Source organism: Macaca fascicularis, chromosome 20 (assembly GCF_037993035.2).
Source record: "Macaca fascicularis isolate 582-1 chromosome 20, T2T-MFA8v1.1".
NCBI classification, from domain to species: Eukaryota; Metazoa; Chordata; class Mammalia; order Primates; family Cercopithecidae; genus Macaca; species Macaca fascicularis.
The window spans coordinates 43,474,508-43,500,632 of record NC_088394.1 but is presented as its reverse complement, the minus strand read 5'-3'; the positions used below and the strand labels follow the sequence as shown (position 1 = coordinate 43,500,632).

At 38.9% G+C, this 26,125-nt stretch overlaps 1 protein-coding gene across 10 annotated transcripts in view; it reads right to left on the bottom strand.

The window, feature by feature from the left end:
* PHKB (phosphorylase kinase regulatory subunit beta) overlaps positions 1–26,125 on the bottom strand; it is a 232,916-nt gene that overhangs the window by 103,365 nt on the left and 103,426 nt on the right. For all 10 annotated transcript variants that reach the window (XR_012428701.1, XR_012428700.1, XM_065537576.2 and 7 more), the window contains 2 exons: positions 13,975–14,038; positions 718–813 (listed from right to left, as the gene is read on the bottom strand). Coding sequence is in view for 8 of the 10 variants with exons in the window: in XM_065537576.2 (XP_065393648.1) it covers positions 718–813; positions 13,975–14,038 (160 nt within the window). In the remaining 2 variants the exon portion in view is untranslated. The remainder of the gene's footprint in view (positions 1–717; positions 814–13,974; positions 14,039–26,125) is intronic.

Below are 26,125 nucleotides of genomic sequence, written 5' to 3'. Positions count from 1 at the left end.
ATATCCACTCACAGAGCTAGGTTATCAATCAATATAAAAAGTACTCTTATAGCTTTGTAAAATACAAATATTATATATGTCTAAAAATAAGTGAAAACATATATACCAAAATGTTGTCAAGATTGTATCAGAGTGGTGGCATGAGTGGTTATTATATTATTTGCTTATTTGGGGAGCTTTTTTTAAAAATGATAATCTTACATTACTTATACAAAACGGTTTTGAATAACTAAATTATTCCATTTTGGGTGTTTTCTAAATAACACAACCACAGACAGTCCCTAGAAAATTCTGCAATCAGGTAGGATAAGCATACAAAAGTTAATCAGGCAAGGGGAAAAAGTGTATTGAATGAGAGAAAAGAAATAAGGAATGGAAGGTTATTTTATCCAAAAGATAAATACATTATGAAAAATATTTTTCTAATATACCATGGCAAAAAAATAATTCATCTTGGCCTAATGTTGCTACTCCCCCAAAAGAAAAGTCTATTTTTGTAGTCTCCTGCAAGAGATTCAAAGGCCAAAGCAGCCCTGTCCACAACTCGCGTCCATTTCCTAAGACCTCCCCAGGCCAGAGGAGTAAGGGGCAATATCTATCACGTCTTCTTATCCCTTTCAGACGACCACTAACATTTTAGAGTACTTTATTGGAAATTAAGGTAAAACTACATAGAAATCATAAACAATAGTTCATGATCTTTATTCAATGTCTCACATGTGATCTTGATTCTCTGGGTAACAGCGAGCACAAAGTTTGCCTGTTGCGATTGTGAGCATCGAGATCCACAAATATAACTGACCACGAACAGCCCTGGAAAGAGAAAAAGAAAAACATTTCCTAAATTAAGAAAAAAAGACTTGGAGAACATTTGGCATTTTGACTGTGAAAACTTCACAAAAACACTGACATTGACTGCATTGAGTGTGGAGTTCCAGAAGATTTAAATTTTGTGTGTACTTTGAATATTTCTCAAATTTCCTGTAATAAACATTAACTTTATAATCATAAAAATGTTATTTTTATGTTTTCCCTAGTTTTCCTTGACTTTCTTATAAATCCAAATGTACTGATTACAAGATAGCCACTATATTAGTGACATTTATTTTAATGAAAATACAATTAGTTTAGCTAACATGACAAAGAATGAGAATGCAGATTCATAAAATCTGAGTTATACATTCCTCATAAAGAATATTGACTATAAGATCAAACTAAACAAATTTAGATATAATCTAGATGAATGTAAAAGAATACTGTATTAAAATATGAAGACAGGAGAATCTCAAATAACAATAAAGCAACTAATCTGAACTAATATTCACTGCATCAAGCACTATGCTTTATGTGTCACCTGGATTGTCTCATTTAATATACTGAAAAGGACATTAAACCTTACTTTAACAGAGCAAAGGTTCAAAACCAAGTCTCTAACACAGAGGCCCATTCTTTAAACACTAGATTATAGGGGGGCGGAGCAAGATGGCCAAATAGGAACAGCTCCAGTCTCCAACTCCCAGCGCTAGCGACACAGAAGACCGGTGATTTCTGCATTTTCAACTGAGGTACTGGGTTCATCTCACTGGGGAGTGCCGGACGATCGGTGCTGGTCAGCTGCTGCAGCCCGACCAGCGAGAGCTGAAGCAGGGCGAGGCATTGCCTCACCTGGGAAGCGCAAGGGGGAAGGGAATCCCTTTTCCTAGCCAGGGGAACTGAGACACACAACACCTGGAAAATCGGGTAACTCCCACCCCAATACTGCGCTTTAAGCAAACAGGAACACCAGGAGATCATATCCCACACCTGGCCGGGAGGGACCCACACCCACGGAGCCTCCCTCATTGCTAGCACAGCAGTCTGTGATCTACCGGCAAGGCAGCAGCGAGGCTGGGGGAGGGGTGCCCGCCATTGCTGAGGCTTAAGTAGGTAAACAAAGCTGCTAGGAAGCTCGAACTGGGTGGAGCTCACAGCAGCTCAAGGAAACCTGCCTGTCTCTGTAGATTTCACCTCTGGGGACAGGGCAATAACAAACGCAGCCGAAACCTCTGCAGACGCAAACGACTCTGTCTGACAGCTTTGAAGAGAGCAGTGGATCTCCCAACACGGAGGTTGAGATCTGAGAAGGGACAGACTCCCTGCTCAAGTGGGTCCCTGACCCCTGAGTAGCCTAACTGGGAGACATCCCCCACTAGGGGCAGTCTGACACCCCACACCTCACAGGGTGGAGTACACCCCTGAGAGGAAGCTTCCAAAGCAAGAATCAGACAGGTACACTCGCTGTTCAGCAATATTCTATCTTCTGCAGCCTCTGCTGCTGATACCCAGGCACACAGGGTCTGGAGTGGACCTCAAGCAATCTCCAACAGACCTACAGCTGAGGGTCCTGACTGTTAGAAGGAAAACTATCAAACAGGGAGGACACCTACACCAAAACCCCATCAGTACATCACCATCATCAAAGACCAGAGGCAGATAAAACCACAAAGATGGGGAAAAAGCAGGGCAGAAAAGCTGGAAATTCAAAAAATAAGAGCGCATCTCCCCCGGCAAAGGAGCGCAATTCATCGCCAGCAACGGATCAAAGCTGGACGGAGAATGACTTTGACGAGATGAGAGAAGAAGGCTTCAGTCCATCAAATTTCTCAGAGCTAAAGGAGGAATTACGTACCCAGCGCAAAGAAACTAAAAATCTTGAAAAAAAAGTGGAAGAATTGATGGCTAGAGTAATTAATGCAGAGAAGGTCCTAAACGAAATGAAAGAGATGAAAACCATGACACGAGAAATACGTGACAAATGCACAAGCTTCAGTAACCGACTCGATCAACTGGAAGAAAGAGTATCTGCGATTGAGGATCAAATGAATGAAATGAAGCGAGAAGAGAAACCAAAAGAAAAAAGAAGAAAAAGAAATGAACAAAGCCTGCAAGAAGTATGGGATTATGTAAAAAGACCAAATCTACGTCTGATTGGGGTGCCTGAAAGTGACGGGGAAAATGGAACCAAGTTGGAAAACACTCTTCAGGATATCATCCAGGAGAACTTCCCCAACCTAGTAGGGCAGGCCAACATTCAAATCCAGGAAATACAGAGAACACCACAAAGATACTCCTTGAGAAGAGCAACTCCAAGACACATAATTTCCAGATTCACCAAAGTTGAAATGAAGGAAAAAATCTTAAGGGCAGCCAGAGAGAAAGGTCGGGTTACCCACAAAGGGAAGCCCATCAGACTAACAGCAGATCTCTCAGCAGAAACTCTCCAAGCCAGAAGAGAGTGGGGGCCAATATTCAACATTCTTAAAGAAAAGAATTTTCAACCCAGAATTTCATATCCAGCCAAACTAAGATTCATAAGTGAAGGAGAAATAAAATCCTTTACAGATAAGCAAATGCTTAGAGATTTTGTCACCACTAGGCCTGCCTTACAAGAGACCCTGAAGGAAGCACTAAACATGGAAAGGAACAACCGGTACCAGCCATTGCAAAAACATGCCAAAATGTAAAGACCATCGAGGCTAGGAAGAAACTGCATCAACTAACGAGCAAAATAACCAGTTAATATCATAATGGCAGGATCAAGTTCACACATAACAATCTTAACCTTAAATGTAAATGGACTAAATGCTCAAATTAAAAGACACAGACTGGCAAACTGGATAAAGAGTCAAGACCCATCAGTCTGCTGTATTCAGGAGACCCATCTCACACGCAGAGACATACATAGGCTCAAAATAAAGGGATGGAGGAAGGTCTACCAAGCAAATGGAGAACAAAAAAAAGCGGGGGTTGCAATACTAGTCTCTGATAAAACAGACTTTAAACCATCAAAGATCAAAAGAGACAAAGAAGGCCATTACATAATGGTAAAGGGATCAATTCAACAGGAAGAGCTAACTATCCTAAATATATATGCACCCAATACAGGAGCACCCAGATTCATAAAGCAAGTCCTTAGAGACTTACAAAGAGACTTAGACTCCCATACAATAATAATGGGAGACTTCAACACTCCACTGTCAACATTAGACAGATCAACGAGACAGAAAGTTAACAAGGATATCCAGGAATTGAACTCATCTCTGCAGCAAGCAGACCTAATAGACATCTATAGAACTCTCCACCCCAAATCAACAGAATATACATTCTTCTCAGCACCACATCGTACTTACTCCAAAATCGACCACATAATTGGAAGTAAAGCACTCCTCAGCAAATGTACAAGAACAGAAATTATAACAAACTGTCTCTCAGACCACAGTGCAATCAAACTAGAACTCAGGACTAAGAAACTCAATCAAAACCGCTCAACTACATGGAAACTGAACAACCTGCTCCTGAATGACTACTTGGTACATAACTAAATGAAGGCAGAAATAAAGATGTTCTTTGAAACCAATGAGAACAAAGATACAACATACCAGAATCTCTGGGACACATTTAAAGCAGTGTGTAGAGGGAAATTTATAGCACTAAATGCCCACAAGAGAAAGCTGGAAAGATCTAAAATTGACACTCTAACATCGCAATTAAAAGAACTAGAGAAGCAAGAGCAAACACATTCGAAAGCTAGCAGAAGGCAAGAAATAACTAAGATCAGAGCAGAACTGAAGGAGATAGAAACACAAAAAACTCTCCAAAAAATCAATGAATCCAGGAGTTGGTTTTTTGAAAAGATCAACAAAATTGACAGACCACTAGCAAGACTAATAAAGAAGAAAAGAGAGAAGAATCAAATCGACGCAATTAAAAATGATAAAGGAGATATCACCACCGACCCCACAGAAATACAAACTACCATCAGAGAATACTATAAACACCTCTACGCAAATAAACTTGAAAATCTAGAAGAAATGGATAATTTCCTGGACACTTACACTCTTCCAAGGTAAACCAGGAAGAAGTTGAATCCCTGAATAGACCAATAGCAGGCTCTGAAATTGAGGCAATAATTAATAGCCTACCAACCAAAAAAAGTCCAGGACCAGATGGATTCACAGCTGAATTCTACCAGAGGTACAAGGAGGAGTTGGTACCATTCCTTCTGAAACTCTTCCAATCAATAGAAAAAGAGGGAATCCTCCCTAACTCATTTTATGAGGCCAACATCATCCTGATAACAAAGCCTGGCAGAGACACAACAAAAAAAGAGAATTTTAGACCAATATCCCTGATGAACATCGATGCAAAAATCCTCAATAAAGTACTGGCAAACCGGATTCAGCAACATATCAAAAAGCTTATCCACCATGATCAAGTGGGCTTCATCCCTGGGATGCAAGGCTGGTTCAACATTCGCAAATCAATAAACATAATCCAGCATATAAACAGAACCAAAGACAAGAACCACATGATTATCTCAATAGATGCAGAAAAGGCTTTTGACAAAATTCAACAGCCCTTCATGCTAAAAACGCTCAATAAATTCGGTATTGATGGAACGTACCTCAAAATAATAAGAGCTATTTATGACAAACCCACAGCCAATATCATACTGAATGGGCAAAAACTGGAAAAATTCCCTTTGAAAACTGGCACAAGACAGGGATGCCCTCTCTCACCACTCCTATTCAACATAGTGTTGGAAGTTCTGGCTAGGGCAATCAGGCAAGAGAAAGAAATCAAGGGTATTCAGTTAGGAAAAGAAGAAGTCAAATTGTCCCTCTTTGCAGATGACATGATTGTATATTTAGAAAACCCCATTGTCTCAGCCCAAAATCTCCTTAAGCTGATAAGTAACTTCAGCAAAGTCTCAGGATACAAAATTAATGTGCAAAAATCACAAGCATTCTTATACACCAGTAACAGACAAACAGAGAGCCAAATCAGGAATGAACTTCCATTCACAATTGCTTCAAAGAGAATCAAATACCTAGGAATCCAACTTACAAGGGATGTAAAGGACCTCTTCAAGGAGAACTACAAACCACTGCTCAGTGAAATAAAAGAGGACACAAACAAATGGAAGAACATACCATGCTCATGGATAGGAAGAATCAATATCGTGAAAATGGCCATACTGCCCAAGGTAATTTATAGATTCAATGCCATCCCCATCAAGCTACCAATGACTTTCTTCACAGAATTGGAAAAAACTGCTTTAAAGTTCATATGGAACCAAAAAAGAGCCCGCATTGCCAAGACAATCCTAAGTCAACAGAACCAAGCTGGAGGCATCACGCTACCTGACTTCAAACTATACTACAAGGCTACAGTAACCAAAACAGCATGGTACTGGTACCAAAACAGAGATATAGACCAATGGAACAGAACAGAGTCCTCAGAAATAATACCACACATCTACAGCCATCTGATCTTTGACAAACCTGAGAGAAACAAGAAATGGGGAAAGGATTCCCTATTTAATAAATGGTGCTGGGAAAATTGGCTAGCCATAAGTAGAAAGCTGAAACTGGATCCTTTCCTTACTCCTTATACGAAAATTAATTCAAGATGGATTAGAGACTTAAATGTTAGACCTAATACCATAAAAATCCTAGGGGAAAACCTAGGTAGTACCATTCAGGACATAGGCATGGGCAAAGACTTCATGTCTAAAACACCAAAAGCAACGGCAGCAAAAGCCAAAATTGACAAATGGGATCTCATTAAACTAAAGAGCTTCTGCACAGCAAAAGAAACTACCATCAGAGTGAACAGGCAACCTACAGAATGGGAGAAAATGTTTGCAATCTACTCATCTGACAAAGGGCTAATATCCAGAACCTACAAAGAACTCCAACAAATTTACAAGAAAAAAACAAACAACCCCATCAAAAAGTGGGCAAAGGATATGAACAGACATTTCTCAAAAGAAGACGTGCATATAGCCAACAGACACATGAAAAAATGCTCATCATCACTGGCCATCAGAAAAATGCAAATCAAAACACAATGAGATACCATCTCACACCAGTTAGAATGGCGATCATTAAAAAGTCAGGAAACAACAGGTGCTGGAGAGGATGTGGAGAAATAGGAACACTTTTACACTGTTGGTGGGACTGTAAACTAGTTCAACCATTATGGAAAACAGTATGGCAATTCCTCAAGGATCTAGAACTAGATGTACCATATGACCCAGCCATCCCATTACTGGGTATATACCCAAAGGATTATAAATTATGCTGCTATAAAGACACATGCACACGTATGTTTATTGCGGCACTATTCACAATAGCAAAGACTTGGAATCAACCCAAATGTCCATCAGTGACAGATTGGATTAAGAAAATGTGGCACATATACACCATGGAATACTATGCAGCCATCAAAAAGGATGAGTTTGTGTCCTTTGTAGGGACATGGATGCAGCTGGAAACCATCATTCTTAGCAAACTATCACAAGAACAGAAAACCAAACACCACATGTTCTCACTCATAGGTGGGAGCTGAACAATGAGATCACTTGGACTCAGGAAGGGGAACATCACACACAGGGGCCTATCATGGGGAGGGGGGAGGGGGGAGGGATTGCATTGGGAGTTATACCTGATGTAAATGACGAGTTGATGGGTGCAGCACACCAACATGGCACAAGTATACATATGTAACAAACCTGCACGTTATGCACATGTACCCTACAACTTAAAGTATAATAATAATAAATAAATTAAAAAAAAACACTAGATTATACAATTCCCCCATACATATATATATTTCATACAATTCTCCCATATATATATATATGCGGACACACACATATATATATATTTTAAGTAAGAAAAAAAGCTTGAATAAAACGAATAGGTGTAACAAAATGTTAATCTATCTGCTAATCAGGTTAAAACTACTGCATTCCATATTCAACAGCTTTATTGGGGAGTTAAATATTTGAAATCACATAGAACGGGATGGGAATATGGAGAATACTCAGAAAAATACATGGGGAAAGGGAGAAGAGGATTATAAATTTCATGTTACTTTAATACTATTTTCTGAATCTCATCCCAATTCTCACCAACTTCACAGATGCATTCACACTGAAACAAAAATATCTCCAACCAATCACCTAGACTGAACTTCAAAATCTAGCAGCACCAGACCCTATATCCAGATGTCAGATTCACTAGAGGCATTTGTTTCCTAGTAGCCCGTGTTTTATGAGCTAATGAAAATTAGCTCATAAAATAGAATGATTTCTCATTCAGAATATCATTTTAAAACCTTTTTAAAATCTGACAAGTAAATTAATAAATGAACAGTGATTCGGTGAGGCTGTCTCTCAACCACCATATGAATGGTAAACTGTCCTTTCTATTACTCCGGATTTCCAACCTCCCATCTCTACTGGTTCATGCAGCAGCTGCCACTGGCAAGGTATTGTGCACTCTGCTTTAAGGAAAACAAACAAGATCAAATTTGACCTGTGCTCTCAAGGAGCTGACCCAGGCGACAGTCCTGAACAAGATTATTAAGAAAACAAAAAGGCAGCACATCGCAACACATGACTTACTTTCATCAAAGTTAGTGGTTTAAGGGGGAGAAGAAGATTATAAAACAAGTCCCCAGGGAAGTTGGGGCACTTCATAGAGAAGGTGAGCACCATAGCTAGGCTCTGAATTTTGGTGAAATGGGAGCAAGTAGGGTAGTTACAACAAAAGAGCAGAGAAATAAATGGACATAATATGTTAGGAGCCTATGAATACACAAAAAATAAGAGCTATAATTTATCTTTAGGCCAAGAATTAATAAAGTCAATTGCATACCAAACTATCGGCCCGGAATTAAATTTTCAAAAGATACAATCTAAGTAGGATAATTTATAAATAATGAAGTGAAATGGCAAATTTGGCAATTCTCTACGTTACTTGATTAATGTAAACAGCCAACTTCTATTTTCTGGCCACAAATAAGTGGCTTATTTGTCTAAATTCATCAAAGTATTTATTCAGCTCTCAATTTTTCTCTGCCAACCTAAGAAAAATGCCCAAAGGGAAAAATAATCTCATAATGTTGCCATATTTTAACACCGAGATCAAAGGGTGATTAACTATATTGTTTGGTTGTCTTCTCACAAAAATATTCCATGCTTTAGGCATTACGGTCCAGATTTCCAGGAGGGTAAAATCACCCAAATTCATGGGCAGCTATTCCCAATCCAGAAGCAAGTCTTTTTAAAAGTCGTCAAGGAGAACCCACACATGGAATTAATTATCACCTACTTTAAATCATCAGACACATTAATTTAAGGCCTGGAAATTTCAAAGGAAGCTAGATGTCTGAACTGCTTTGAACACTTTACATAACATGAGCAATCTCTCTAGTCATTACCTTTTAGATTCTGGCCTCGGCTCATTTGTCAGTATCTTGATTTCCCCAATTAAGGACAGGAATATGAAAGGATGTTTTACATGCATATGTCACTTCAGAGTATCTGATTAACTTTGGATATTTTATTTTCATCTTCCATTTCCTGAAATCATTATAATTCTGCCATAATATCCTGACTCCACCTAAAGAGCTTATTTTAAGACTGACAGCTCAAACTTTACTCCCTAATCAAGTTTCTATAATTGTCTTAGTTCTAGTAAATGCACTAGGACTGGAAGATGATTCTGAAACCTGACCACTGTCATGGGGACTTGAGTTCCAGTGGTGGGGAAGGGCTGCACTGTACTTCCCTTAATCCCATGACCAGAACAACCACTTTTGAGACAGTCTCTAAGGCAAAGGGTACCAACTGTAAACATAAGACTTTGCTGATCTCACTGGTCTCAATTCAAAAGAAAACAATTTAAAGACTGTCTAATCTTTCTTTTCTTCATTAATCACTTCTCGGAGCCTGAGCTAAGGGACTTGCTACCCTTATCTAGAATCAAAAAATAAAACAAGGTACAACTGGTCATTGGATCTACCTACTGTACATGATCTTCACATTCTTATTCTGGAACAAAACCACACCACAAAACTATGGTCAGGAGATTTTCTCCCCTAGTTCAGTTATGAGGCTGCCACTGAGCTCTGTAGCAGATCCTGGAGAAATGTATTCTTCCAGAAGGGGTATTTACTGATGGGAATTTCCCTTCTGCACCAAGGCTATGGTGGCAATAGATGTGTAAAGTCAGCTTTTGCTTACTGACCCAACAGCTCTTTCCAGCAGCCCTACTCACAGCCCAAGCTTCTTTGTCCTCACGCACATACTGTAAAAGGAATTCTCAAACTACAGAGAAAGATAAATTTGAACATTAATTTTCAGGGTCTCAAAAGAGCAGAGCTGAGACTTGAACCCAGGAAACACAAAACTGTTGCTTACTATGACTATGATATTTGATGAAAACAAATTCTGATAGACTAAAATATTACTGTTTAAATATTATCAGACATTATTTAAATAATATTTAAATATATTTGTCAGGAAATTTATACAGAATATATTTGAGATCATGATGAAATATGTGATTCCCATACTGAGGATTATATATGTTTCTAAATGTAGCTCTGCCCCAAATTAGCCTTTATTATAAACAAATCATTAAGGAAACTAGGCCATTTTATCACATTTTATTCTTAGTGTCCCAAAGAAAAATAAATTTGGAAAATAGTTTCAGAATGAAGATTTAAAGCGGTTTTTTTTTCCCCTTGAATAATAAGGAAAGTTGTTATTGGGAAAAAAGGAGGAAGTATAGGAACGCATAATAACCACAACCAAAGCGAAAAACTTTTCCACCCAACAACTGCCCGTAAAAATAAAATTAATCTTTATTTTATCTCACATGCTGAAGCCAGGGGCAAAAGGAAAGCCTTTCACACTATTTGTGAAATGGATACCTCTTTCAGAAGCTCAATAATTATTAAGCAAAAAACAGCTTAAGAGTTTTCAAAGAAAAGGCATAGCTCCCAGTTCTAAAAGTAGAAAGTGTCCAACAGCTGAAATTTCCCATACCAACAAGTTGATCTTCTATTAACAGATTCATTATGGAGTGGCATTGGTTTAATTCCTGGTTTTGCCCCTGTGTGGTGTGATCTGAGAAACACTACCTCAATCTTCTGATCATTTTTTGAGAGAGGGGCTCTACCATCTCCAAAGATCTATGACTCTCGAGTTGCCACCAAGAGGGAATGTACTTTTTGAAAGTTCTAAATTAATTTAGTTAAAGATAGACAATCAGGTCTTCCAAAACCTTATACCAATGGGCCTTTAGAAATAACTGTGAATATCAATATGATCTGAAATTCCCCAAGTCTTGAGGTGGTTTCTATGGATTTTCATTTGAATAAAGCATTTTTTTATGTCAATTCTTTTCCCAGCAACTGACTTTTAATTAGATCATAGCTCTTTTAAGTATATACAATGACATTATAAAATGATTAAACACTAAAAAGATAACATACACTTTTAAATGTGCTACTGTTTAGCAGGCACATTATTAATTTAACTGGTGTAGAGGTGGAAATAGTAACATTTTCAATGTCATATTTCTGCAATTCTCCACATCAGAAAAAGAGATGAAAGGGAATTTGTAAAAGTAGGACACTGACACTATCTTATAAAAATGGAAGATGAAGGGACTTTACTGGCAACATGTGATATTCTTGTGGCTAAACAAATAAGACATGGCCCGTCGTGGTGGCTCACGGCTGTAATCCGAGCACTCTGGGAGGCCAAGGTGGGCGGATCACCTGAGGTAAGGAGTTCAAGACCAGCCTGACCAACATGGGGAAACCCCACCTCTACTAAAAATCCAAAAATTAGTGTGGTGGCACACACCTGTATTCTCAGCTACTTGGGAGGCTGAGGCAGGAGAATCGCTTGAACCCAGGAGGTGGAGGTTGCAGTGAGCCGAGATCGTGCCACTGCACTCCAGCCTGGGTGATAGAGCAAGAAGTTGTCTCAGAAAAAAAAAAAAAGAAATAAGACATTGTCTGTCCATATTTCTATCTGAAATAATCAAGTAGTAGTCAATTCAGCAAATATTTGGTGCATAGCTCCATTGGAAATAGACATGACCTGAACAAGGCCAAAAATTAGCTCAGCTTAGAGCAGTTGTTCTCATCCTTGCTTGTATATTAGAATTCCTGAGGAGTTCCAAAAAATCTCAATGCCAAGGCCTCCCCCTACACCAATTAAATCAGAATCCCTGGAAGTAGAGCTCATATATGAGTATTTTTTTAAATTCCTCAAATGAATCCTATGTGTAGTCAAGACTGAGAAACTGGCTGAGGAACAGTATCAGCAATACAGTTATAACTCAGAATCCAAATGCAGAGTAAAGCAATTTACTGATTTTAGAATTATAGCTGAGCAATCTATGAAAGCTTCCTGGGAAAAGTAGAGCACTAAAAGATGGGTAGAGTTAGGAAATGTAGCTTGTATGTATGTGTGTGAGTATACACATACTTGGAAGGGGTGCATACAGGTATGTAAGCAACATAAACTAAGACTCAGGTACTTCAAAGGAGATGACACAATTGCAAAAAAGAGCTGGCTACTACCATGTAACAGCCAACCAAGAGACACTCAGCTCCACTCAGCTCAGTATTTGGTATGTCACAGAAGCCAGGTTAGCAAGACCTGTACCTTTCCAGACTGCTGATAACACTACCTCTGGTTTAGTCCATGCCTCCTCTCAGTCTCCTTGATATATGCTCTAGAAAGCTTTCAGTTCTTTCTCTTCATTTCTCTTCCTTTGTATTACCATTACTTCATAAATAATAGCAACAAGAGATGGCATTTATTAAAAGTTTAATCTCTGCCAAGCACTATGCTAATTAACTTTTATTTGCATGAAAACCTCCTGAGTTAGGTCCTATTATCATTATCTTTATTTTTTTAGACGAGGAAGCTGAGGCTTAGTTAAATAGTTAAACTCACTGGTGGAATTGAGCACAGAGCATGCAGTGATGCTGTCTCCTGACCCCTAATATAATGCCATTCTTTAAAGTCATTTTATCCTCCTACTCCTGTATGTCTGTCTGTCTGTCAGTCTATCTATCTATCCATCCATCCATCCATCCAGGAATATGAAAATGGGTGATCCAAAGTATGTGGTAATTCCTCATGACCTTCATGTAGACAGTGCCCATGTATCCTCCAGAGGGATTTGGGGTGAGAAGAGTGCTTGTGCATGTAAGGAGGAGAAGCGAGGTGGCTGCATTAATATACTACAATTAAAAATATTCTTAAATTCAAGACTTGAGTAAATAGTATTATAATTGACATAACAAAAACCATGTCATTTTTTTTGCACAACTGTGTAACCTCCTAAAATGTTTCTTTACTGACTTAGCATTTCACTAGCTTAAGATTAATTATAATATCAGTTAGAGACTTCACTTTACCTCACCATCTTAGGAATCTTTATAAAAACTGCTAAAGAAAATTAGCCTACTTCTTGATCCAGAGTAGTAACCTCTATTCCTACATTTTATTCCTTTCCACTGACAACTCAATCTATGGTCACTTGATTAGATTCTTTCAGTACAAAAACTGGCTAAAGATCTAATGAAAATTTAAGATGACCTTCAAGGTTTCTTTTTCATCTCCAGAGAAAATGAGATTTTAGACATTTGATGGTAGCCAGTTGAAGGTGAAGCTAGGATCAAAACTCCCAACTATCTGGCTAAACACATCACACAAATTCTCTTCTACATGAGATATACATTGAAACATATTAAATTGAAACCAACATGAAAACTGACATAAAAATATAAATATACAACACCAAATAAATTTAAAAATGTGAAACTCTCTACAAAGTAAGTAATAGACTTGAGGGAAAAGTCACTGAACCAAGGAAATCAGAATTCTTTATCAAAATTTTTTCTTCTTTTTTTAAAAGAAATTAAGCAATGGCCTTTAGTTAGAAAACTAAATTTTAACTGGCAAATCATTTTCAAAGGAAAAGTTCAAGCATGAGCTTCTACATAAATTTTGGACATTCTCTGATTATACGGAAATGACTTTGTTAATGAATAGTCAAATTAATTAAATGTGCAATTCAAATAATCAAAGATTCTGGGGCTCTTATTTTTTACCTGGTTGCCAAAAAGGTTGAATCCATTAATTGCTTCTAGAGCTGCTTTTGCTAAACCAACAGAGCTAAAAGAGAAAAGGAAATACTTTAATTACTCTAATGTATGTGGCTACAAAACAAGAACCATTATCTGATGAATATTCAAAGCAAATTTCTATATTAACATTTATAACAAATTCTGTAAGAAGAATAATGTCTAAGAGACTTCATTCTGACATTCCAGTATTTTAATTTTTCTTTTTTATAGTTAGTGATCACCTGGGAAAAATATTTTTAGGTTCACCTTGATCTAAACTAATGGTCATACTGTTGATGGGAGTAGTTTTAATTCCAGAATCATTTTTATTCACTAACTCAAGAAAAAAAGAGGAACTTTAGAGGAAAGTATATTATGATGATAAGTGCAGTAATTAGCAGGTTGGGCATCATTAGTTCAGATCAATGTAACAGAGCTTTTCTGACATCAAATCTGAGTCTTAAGAAAGATCTTGCATATCATACAACTATCAGAGTGTGGCTTAAGGTATTCTTCAAATACTCTTGCTTAAGATCCAAAAAATAGGCATTATTTTATGCTCACAGAACAACTGATCACCTTATCTCTCATTTTTTGCTATATTCTTCCCTTTATAATAAAATGAATACTATTTCCCTTAGTGTCCTACTCTTTTGGCCTCTCAAATGCCATATACTATAGTGCTGGAAAATGGGAAGACCCATTTCATTAAAAATATGATATCATCTTTTAAGTATCTACCTTTAAATATTTTATATCTAATACCCAGTTTAATTATTACAAATTTTTATTTGTTTTACTCAAAGCAACTGTATTTGCCATTAATATCATTTAAAGTTAATGATCTGTCATCTATTCAGCATTTCTCTGAAACAGATTATCAAACTATGGTCCTCAGAGCAGCACCTTCAGTATTACCTGGGAACTTGTTAGAAATGCTAGTTCTCATTGCTTCTTGGGAGTAGGACTCCATAATCGGTGTTAAAAAGCCTTCCAGGTGTTTGAATGCACTTTAAGTTTGACAGCTACTGTTCTAAGCTATTCATGTCATCATAATCTATACCCTATAAGTTGTTTCATAACCTGTTTTTAAGAAATCATCACTTTTATTGCAGGACAATAAATAGGTCAGACACTTATTTTAAAGATACATGGATGGGAAGATGGAGTAGACATAATTTTCCCTAGTCTTCTCACTAAGTACAACCAAGAATCTTGGACATTACATATAAAACAAACATAAAAAGACTTAGAAACATGGATAGAAGAAGGCAGCTTAGCTATGAACTTCAGGACTCTACGAACGACACTATGGTAAGTGCCCTAGGTTTCTTTTTTGCCTTAAAGTCAAAGGAGCCAACTACTGAGAAATGCCAGCACATGCGTACAAACAAATCCTCAGCAAAAGCCTGTCTCTCTAGCCAAAGGACAGGAAAACAGCAGCCAAGCAAAAAGAAAACTTTTAGACAATAACCACTCAGAAAAAACTTTACCCTACCCCCATCCATTCCAGCAAAGGCTGAGTAGAAACCGAGACTTCTACATTCATGAGTCTATCATGAGGCACAATGTTCAACTCCCAACTCTCTCAGTCATGGTGGTGTCAGAAAACTACAAGGAAGAAGTCAACACTTTCATTTCCAATAGATGATAAGAAACCACTTCATCACCAATCAAGAGGTCACACCTTTTCTCCTGCCCTATAAAAGAAGGCCAAATGAGAACCAGTAATGAAGCACTCCTGTATTTCCCGGCCAAGGAGGTATCAGTGGAGGCCTACTGGGGAGCTGGATGTCAACAAAAATAATGGCCTTATATTCCTACCTGGCAGTAATGAGGTGATGTGCCCTCACCCCTTCTTATACCAGAGTGGTATAAAAAAATACAGCTAAAACAGAAAGTTAAAATAAGATCTAGGGTCTTACGCTATTATGCCGAAAATACTCATATGTCAATCAAAAAACATTCCTCATACCTGGAACCAGAAAGATCTCAAACCAAATGAAAAAAAATACACTCAACGGATGCTAACGTTGAGAAGAAAGAGTTGTTAGAATTATCTGACAAAGATTTTAAAGCAGTCACGATAAAAATGCTTCAATAAGCAATTACGAACATGCTTGAAACAAATCAAAAAACCAGAAATCCTTAAGAAACAGAAAGTATCAGCAAAGTTTTTAAAACTGAAAAATATAATAGTGTAAATAAAGAGATCAGTAGATAGGCTCAACAGCAGAATGATGAGGAGAGAGGAAAGAATAACAAAACTGGAAGACGGAACAACAGAAATTTAAACAAAACAAAGAAAATAGAATGGAAAAAAATTAGGGCCTCAGGGATTGGTGGGATCATAACAAAGTATCTAACATTCATGTCACTTAGATTCCTAAAGGAGAGAGACAGAGGGCAAAGCAGAAAAATTCTCACTTAGCAAGAGCCATAAACCTACAGATTCAAGAAGCTGAGTGAAACACAAACAGAATAAAATTTAAAATGTCCATGCTAAGACAAATCATAACTTCTGAAAATTAAAGACAAAGAATAAAATCTTGACAGTAGCCAGAGATAACACATTACCTATAGGGGAAAAATAATTAGAATGATAATGGATTGTTTATTAGAAACCATGAAGGCTAGGATGTGGCACAAGAGTTTCCAGTGACTGAAAGAAAAAAACTACCCCATCAGAAAGTTATACCAGTAAATACATCACTTAGCAATCAGGAAGAAACCAAGACAATCTCAGATGAAGGAAAAGAAGAGATTCTATCACCAGCAGACCTACCCTGAAAGAATGGCTAAACTCCATTCTCTAAACAGAAAGGTAATTTTTTAAAAAGAGGAAAAAACAAGTATCAGAACACCAAAAAGAAACAAAAAGCATGGTAAGCATAAATATGGGTAGATACAATAGATGTTTCTTCTCCTCTTGAATTTTATGTTGAAAGTTGAAGCAAAAATTATTACACTGTCTGATATGATTCTAAATGTGCATGGAGGAAATATTTAAGATAACTATTATAAATTCAGAATGGTAATAAGACATAAATGAAAGTAAGTTTTCTATACTTGACTTGAACTAATAACATGATATCACTACACTGAAGTGTTACCTACAGCAATAGCTAAAAGCTATACAAAGTGACACAATCAAAACCACTATTGATACATCAAAAATAAATTTTAAAAAATCTTAAAAGTACCCACAGGAAGGTAGGAAAAATAAAACAGAAAGAAGAAAAATAGAATAAACAAACAAAAAAATCATCAGCTACGTTAGGAAAAGGTGGAAAACAGTTAAAAATAACATTAAAAAGAAATAAATAAAAAAGAAAATGGAAGACTTAAGCCCAAACATAAGGGAAATTAATTAAACTTAAAAGCATGAAATATACCAATTAAAAGAAAGAGATTTGCAGAGTTAAAATATGGCTCACCTATGTACTGTCTATAAAAAAGTCCCCTCAAATATAACAATATAGACATGTTGAAAGTTAAAGAATGGAAAAAGATACATCACACAAACAATCAAAATAATGCAGGAGTGACCATATTAATAATAAAGGAGACTTCAGAGCAAAGAAAATTATCAGAGAGAGAAGGGTATTATAATATATAATAAAAAAGGTCAATCCACCAAGAAGACATTGCAATCCTAAACGTGTATGCACCAAACAACAGAGTTGCAAAATGTGTGAAGTAAAACTGATAGAACTGAAAGAACAGATAAAACCACAGTTATGGTGGGATACATGCACACTTTTCTCTCAGTAATTGGTAGAACAACTAGACAGGAAACCAGCAAGGATACAGAGGAAGTAAATGAGCATTGACATTCAAAATCCTTAAAAACACATTTGCAACAATATTCAGCAATATGTAAGATGAATTATCACCATGACTAAGTAGGGTTTTATGCCAGGGAAACAAGGCCGGTTCAATAATAAAAACCCAATTAATACAATCTACCATGTTAACTGGCTAAAGCAAAACAAAATAATATGGTCATATCAATTGATGCAGAAAATGCATCGAACAAAATCCAACATCCATTTATGACAAAACTCTCAGAAAACTAGGAATAGAGGGAAATTCCACAATTTTTTTAATGATGTGTCTTTCTTTTAATGTATAAAAATTTAAGGGGCACAAGTGCAGTTTTGCTACATGGAGATAGTGCATAGTGATGAAGTCTGGGCCTTTTTTTTTTTGAGACAGAGTTTCGCTCTTGTTGCCCAGGCTGGAGTGCAATGGTACGATCTCGGCTCACCACAGCCTCTGCCTCCTGAGTTCAAGCAATTCTCCTGCCTCAGCCTCCTGAGTAGCTGGGATTACATGCATGCGCCACCGCACCCGGCTAATTTTGTATTTTTAGTAGAGACAGGGATTCTCCATGTTGGTCAAGTTGGTCTTGAACTTCCAACCTCAGGTGATCCACCCGTCTTGGCTTCCCAAAGTGCTGGGATTACAGGCATGAACCACCATGTCAGGCCTGGGCTTTCAGTGTAACCATCGCCTGAATAATGTACATTGTATCTATTAAGTAATTTCTTATCCTTCAAACTCTTCCCACCCTTCCACCCTCTCTAGTCTCCAATGTCTATCATTCCACACTCTATGTCCATGTGTACACATTATTTAGCTCCCACTTTTAAGTGAGAATATGCAGTATTTCACTTTCTCTTTCTGAATTAGTTTAGTTTCACTAAAGATAATGGCCTCCAGTGTCATCCATGTTGCTATAAAAGATATGTTTTCATATATTTTATGGCTGAACAGTATTTATTTGTGTACATATACACCACATTTTCTTTATCCAATCATCTGTTGATGAATACGTAGGTTGATTCCATATCTTTGCAATTGTGAATTATGCTGCAATAAACATATGAGTATAGGTATCTTTTTGATGTAATAATTTCCTTTCCTTTGGGTAGATAGCCAGTAGTGGGATTACTGGATTGAAAGGTAGTGCTATTTTAAGTTATTCGAGAAACCGCCATATTGTTTTCCATAGAGGTTGTGCTAATTTACATTCCCACCAACAATGTATCAGTGTTCCCTTTTCTCCAAACCCTTCCAATAGGTTAGTTTTTGACTTTTTAATAACAGCCATTCTGACTGGTGTAAGACAATATATCATTGTGGTTTTAATTTGCATTTCTCTGATGATTAATGATGTTGAGCATTTTTTCATATGCTTGTTGGCCATTTGTACAAATTCTGCCATTTGATTTACAAAAATTCTATAGCTAACTCTACTTGATGGTGAAAGAAAAATTGAATGCTGCCTCTCAAAACAAAAATGTCTGCTCTCACCATGACTAACATAGTACTGGAAGTTCTATGTGGTAAAATAGGGCAAGAAAAGGGAAAAAAAAGAATATAGCTTAGAAAGGTACAAATGAAACTGTCTATTTGCAGATGACATATGCTATGATTTGAATACATTTGCAGATGACATATGCTATGATTTGAATATGGTTTGTTTGATCCTGCCAAGTCTCATGTTGAAATCTGATCCCCAATGTTGTAGGTGGGGCAAGGTGGGAGGTGTCAGGATCCTGGAGGCAGATCCCTCATGAATGGCTTGGTGTCATTCCCATGGGATTGAGTGAGTTCTTAGTCTGACTTCCCTGGAGAAATGGTTGTTGAAAAAGAACCTGGCACCTCGTATTCCCTCTCTTGTCATGTGATTTCTATACTCCGGCTCCACTTAGCCTTCTGTCCTGAGCTTCTTGTATATACAGCCTGCAAAACTGTGAGCCAAATAAACCTCTTTTCTTTCTAAACTACCCAGGCTCCAGATTGGAGGCTTTGTTAGAATGCCTCACCCACTTGGAAAGAGCAAAATAACATGCAGAGATTTATGCTGTAAACTTTTATCCAAGAAGAAACACAGAAACTCAACAGAAAAAGTGAAAGAAACTTCAGACACTTTGAAAGCTGTGGGTAGCAACCTGCATGGTGAGTCAGGTAAAAATCTGTCTCCAGGGTGTGATACACATTTACACTGGGGAGCTGGGCAATCCAGGCCACAGGGGAGTGTCTCAACGCTACCAAGCACTGGTGCTGATTTGGTGCTGCAAGGAGCATATGAGAAGTGGTGGCTCACGCCTGTAATCCCAGAACTTTGGGAGGCTGAGGTGGGTGGATCACCTGAGGTTAGGAGTTCAAGACCAGCCTGGTCAACATGGCGAAACGCTGTCTCTACTGAAAATACAAAATTAGCTGGGTGTGGTGGTACATGCCTGTAATCTCAGCTACTTAGGAGGCTGAGGCAGGAGAATTGCTAGGACCCGGGAGGCGGAGGTTGCAGTGAGCCAAGATAGCGCCACTGCAATCCAGCTTGGGTGACAGAGCAAGACTCCATATATAAAAGAAAAAAAAAATTGTTTTGCGTGCACTCCCACACTCTAGCAGGAATGGAGGGAAGCCATTGCTGATCCTCCTTCATAAGGGACCTCGCAGAATTCTGCCAGCTAACTCAGACAGTGGTCATAGGTTGGAAGAAGCTGCCAACTAAAATAAGCAATCTAATCTACAGTGTGTATAAACCCCATTGATCAGAAATGAGAGGTGAGCAGGAAGCAGGCTCTTGCCACAGAGGCAGCAGCTGGGAGCCCCTGCTTTGCAGGCAAACTGGGAGGGGTGTGGCCTGGAAGCCTTGGTCTTTGTCTTGGGCTGGAGAACTTACAACCTGGGGCAGTTTTGCATTCTGAGTGCAGAATGCCTGGGACCCAGCCAGCTGTTGCCAGAAGTCTGTGAGTGTGAGACCCAATATGTTAAGAAAGTGAGTGCTGGGTGGGTCTCCCTGCTGCCTGTTACCCCTCTCCCCTCCCTGAGGATTCTTTTATGCGACAGAGGCAGTTCCACTGCTCCGTGGAACATTACACCAGTGGCAGGGGAACTGCCCTTGGATCCCTACTGGGGTCACAGCCTGAGTCCGCACCTGGTGAGCCAGAGTGAGGACTTGCCTGATCCAGGCCCCACAGGCTATGCGCCTATGCCCATCTTGGTAGCCTAACACCACAGATAGGGACTTTAGGGAGTTCCATGACCCTTCCCATTGCCTGGGATATGAGTGTTTCCCCAGGGCAACGTAAGCCAAGTATAAATCCCCATGGTCACCACTGCATCTGGCTCTCTCCTGCTAGTGCCACCTTACTGTGAATCCTACTGCTCCTCTGAATTTGCCTATCCTGTGCAGCTGTCTCAAGCCAGTCTGGTGCTGGGGGTATTTGCAAGGGATCTAGTGATAGGAAGACACAAGGGTTGAAGGTACTTGAGCAGAACAAACTTCCACAATGGGTACGCATCCAGTGTGGCACCCACTACTACAGCTTAGGACCAGAAAGGGAAGGGACCTTGTCTGAGCAAGCTAATGGCTTCAACAAGTCCCTAAATTGCAGTTGGAGGTCAACTGACACAGCCCTCTACAACGTCTGCTAACATAGTAACACGGTGCTCAGGAAGGAGAAAACTTTTGCATGACCTCAGCTAACACCATTACTCATACCACTCAGGCTGTTCAGGAGGCCTTGGGCCTGTTCATGTGCCCAGTACATTACTACTACATCTGGCAATTGAGAAAGTCATTGCACTAAGGCTACTTATAACCAAGGAAATCTTACAGAGTTCATGCCACTCCCCTACTGTCACCATCAGTGCTTGCACAGGCCCCTATGAGATGAGAGGACAGGTCAGCCTTGTCCAGCTCCACCCAACATCACCCACCTCTGGAGCTAAAAGCGGGGCCCAAACCACTACACATCCCACAGACCTGTCCACAGCCGGAAGCACTAAAGAGCTTCTCCAGATGGTTGACTAGAGATGCTGGTAACCAATTCTCCTCAGAAGGAAGAAACAAAATCACAAACAAATAGTCACATCCCAAATACAGTGTTACAGGGAGAGGGCTGGAGTCCATTGGAGAATTCACTGGAAGGATCCACAACACGCACACAAAAGATAGTAACAAGAAGCTGGCAGAGTATCAAACCCTGAGAGATTTAGTATTCTGTGGAAAGGGTATTCTCTAGTCTTTGACTGCTAGTATCTAAACTCAAGGAGAGCTTTTCTGCCCTCTTGAGTCCAAATGCTGTAGTGGGCTGCAATCTGGGGACTTCTTGGGTCCTTGCTCACACAAAGTCCCCTCCCTTTCCCTCTGGTCCTGAGTTGTAGTAACAGGCACCATACTGGGCGTGCATCCATTGTGATCTTTTGTTTTGCTCAAGGACCTTCAGCCCTTGTGTCTTCCCCATGACTATATCCCTTGCCGAAATTCTCCAGCACAGGCCTGGATTGTGGCAGTCCCTGAGGCGGCTAAACCCAGATAAGCAGCCGGATTCACAGTAGTCTGGCCCACACAGATCACCACTCCCACAGGAACAGGCAGTTCACCACACCAAGGGAACGCTCCTTGGGACAAAAGAAACCAAAGTATGAACCTTGAGTACCATGACTTCCCACCTGTGGGAAGTTTCTTTCAGCAGAGGAACAGGTGCAGTACAGGGCTCAGTGGGGAAAGACTAAGGTTCTACCCTAGCAGTGGAGGAGCCCCGGTGCTTGTGAAGGGGTTTCTCCTCCCTCTTGTCCAACACTGCAGATACAGCTGGGGCTTCTCCCACAGGAGCTCGGTGAAGGTAGACCTACGGAGGACCTTTCTCAAGCACTTTGGGGTGACTGCATCCCCTTGGGAGGAGTGCCCTCTGGGCTCAGGCTTTCATGAGAGATAAGAGTCCCACTGTCTCTGGATGTGGAATGCCAGTGTTCCTGCAGATGGACAGAGGTGCTTGTCTGATCTAAATATCCAGAATATAGGGACGGGGGGCGGGGGAGGCATGACAGGGAGGTTGCTTTCCTGCTGGCCTGGTAGTGAAGCTGAGGTGGCTCCCTCCCCTCCCACAGTGAAGACCTCAGTGCATTTCACTGGGACCCCACTCCCCCGCCCCGAAAAGCTGCCTCTGTCAAGGCTGAGACTTTTGTCCATCACTGGGGTACTGCATATACCCACCACCTGCTTCAGCTGCAGCTGGTTTTCACCCATGGGTGCCTCCTACTGGTCTGAAGGCTGAACTACTCAACCTAGCGAGAAAAAGACTTGGGAAGTAGAGTAGTGCACATTACTGGGGAACAGGATAAGTTTCCTGAGACCTCTGTCATTCTGGCCCCACAAGAGACAGTGAACCTTCCCACACATTAAGTACACTGCTACTAAAACCAGCACCTGAGAAAGCCATCACACACAGATTCTCTATAACCAAGAAACTCAACAGAGACTTTGCCACTGAAAACACCCAGAGCTGAAGCTAGGTGACCACATATGATACACCACATCCTCACGGGGCAAAAAAAAATAGAACCCAGTCAAATCAAAAGTAAATTCAATAATAATAAGAAGAAGAAGAAATAGTTTATCCAGATGGAAAGAAACCAGAAAAATGATTCTGGCAATATGAAAAAACAGTTTTATTTACAATACCACCCCCTCCCCAATACACACTAACTCTCCAGCAATGGATCCAAAACAAAATGAAATCCTTGAAATACCAGATAAAGAAGTCAAAATGTTCATCATGAAGTTACTCAATGAGATTCAAGAGAAAGTTGAAACCAATATAAAGAAATTAAAAAAAAAAAAAATACAGGATATGAATGAAATTTTCTAGAGAGGTCAATATTAAAATAAATAAAAAAAAGAACTTCCGGAAATGAAGGACTCACTTAAGGAGTTACAAAATACAGTGGAAAGTTTTAACAACAGACTAGACCAAGTAGAAGAAAGAATTTCAGAGTCTGAAGACAAGGCTTTCAAATTAAACCAGTCAGACAAAAATTAAGAAAAAAGAATACAAAGAAACAAACAAAATCTCCAGGAAATACGAGACTATGTAAAACATCCAAATCTAAGAATCAAAGTTGTTCCTCAGGGAGAAGAAAAAGCAAAAAGTTTAGAAAACCTACTTCAAGGAATAATTTAGAAAAACTTCCCTAATCTTGCTAGAGATTTAGACATCCAAATACCAGAAGCTCAAAAAACTCCTGGGAGATTCAGTGAAAAAAGGAGATCACCAAGGTATATATGGTCATTAGGCTATCTAAAGTCAATGCAAAGGCAAGAATTCTAAGAGCAGTGAGATAAAAGTATCAAATAAATGATAAAGGAAAAACTATCAGACTAACTTCTCAGCTGAAATCTTATAAGCCAGAAGGGATTCAGGTCCTATCTTTAGTCTCCTCAAACAGAACAACTGTCAGATAAGAATTCTGCATAGAGCAAAACTAAATTTAAGAAATGAAGGCAAAATAAAGATTATCAAAGAAAAGCAAATGCTGAGGGAATCCATTACCAGTAGGCCAGCCCTATAAGAAATGCTCAATGGAGTTCTAAACATCTAAATGAAAGGGCTAGGCTAGGCGTGGTGGCTCACGCCTGTAATGTCAGCACTTTGGGAGGCCGAGGCAGGTGGATTACTTGAGGTCAGAAGTTCAAGACCAGCCTGGCCAACATGGGTGAAACACCGTCTTTACTAAAAATACAAAAATTAGCTGGGTGTGGTGGCATGCACCTGTAAGTCCCAGCTACTTGGGAGGCTGAGGTGGGAGAATCGCTTAAGCCTGGGAGGCAGAGGTTGTAGTGAGTCAAGATCATGCCACTGCACTCCAGCCTGGGTGACAGAGTGACTCTGTCCCAACAAATAAATACACACATAGACACGTACATAAATGAAAGTGCTTATAACAATAACACAATAAAGAAAGCAAAGCAACTAGGTAACAATCAATATGATAACTGCAAGAGTAGCTCACATAGCAATACTATTTTCGAATGTAAATGGTGTAATGCCCCACTTAAAAGATACAGATTGGCAGAATGGATTTTAAAAAACACAGACCAAACATCTGCTGCCTTCAAGAGACCCACCTAGCCCATATAAAGATTTTTGTAGACTCAAGGAAAGATACGAAAAAAAATATATTACACATAAATGGAAACCAAAAGAGAGCAGGAGTAGCTATTATTACATGAGAAAAAACAGACTTTAAACAAAAAAACAATAAAAAGACAAAGAAAGTCATTATATTATAACAAACAGAACAATTCATCAAGAAGATATAACAATTCTAAATACATATGTACCTAACACTGAAGCACCCACAGTCATCAAACAAATTCTACTAGACCTAAGAAGAGATGTAGACAGCAAGACAATAATAGTAGGAGACTTTAACACTCCATTGACAGCACTACATAGATCACTGAGGTAGAATGTCAACAAAGAAATACTGGATATAAACTGGACTCTAGAACAAATGGACCTAACAGACATTCACAAACATTCGACCTGAAAACTGCAGGGTATACATTCTTACCAGCACATGGAACATTTTCCAAGACAGACCGTATGACAGGACACAACACAAATCTCAATAAATTTAAAAAATCAAAATCATACCAAGTGTCTTCTTAGACTACAGCAGAATAAAACTAGAAATTAATTCGAAGAGGAACTCTCAAAACTATACAAATACATGAAAATTAAACCATATGCTCCCGAATGATTTTTGAGTCAACAATAAAATCAAGATGAAATTTAAAAAAATTTTGAAATGAATAATAACAGTGACACAAGTGACCCAAATTCCTGGGATACAGCAAAAGCAGTGCTATGAGAAAAGTTTATAATGCTAAATGCCTACATCAAAAAGATAGAAAGATCAAAGAATGGCAACATAATGTCATGCCTCAAGAAACTAGAGAAACAACAAACCAAACCTAAAGTTAGCAGAAGAAAAACAACAGAGATCAGAGCAGAACTAAACGAAAATGAAACCAAAAGACAATACAAAGGATCAATGAAACAACAGGTTGGTTCTTTGAAAACATAAACAAAAATGACAGACCACTAGCTAATCAAGAAAAGAAGAGAGAAGATTCAAACCAGTTGAATCAGAAATGAAAATGCAGCAATTATAACTGATACCGCAGAAATACAAAAGATCATGCAAGACTACTATGAACACTTCTATGTGCACAAGCTAGAAAATCTACAGGAAATGGAAGATTCCTAGAAACACACAGCCTCCTAAGATTGAATCAAGAAGATAAAGAAATCTTGAGCTGATCAGTAAT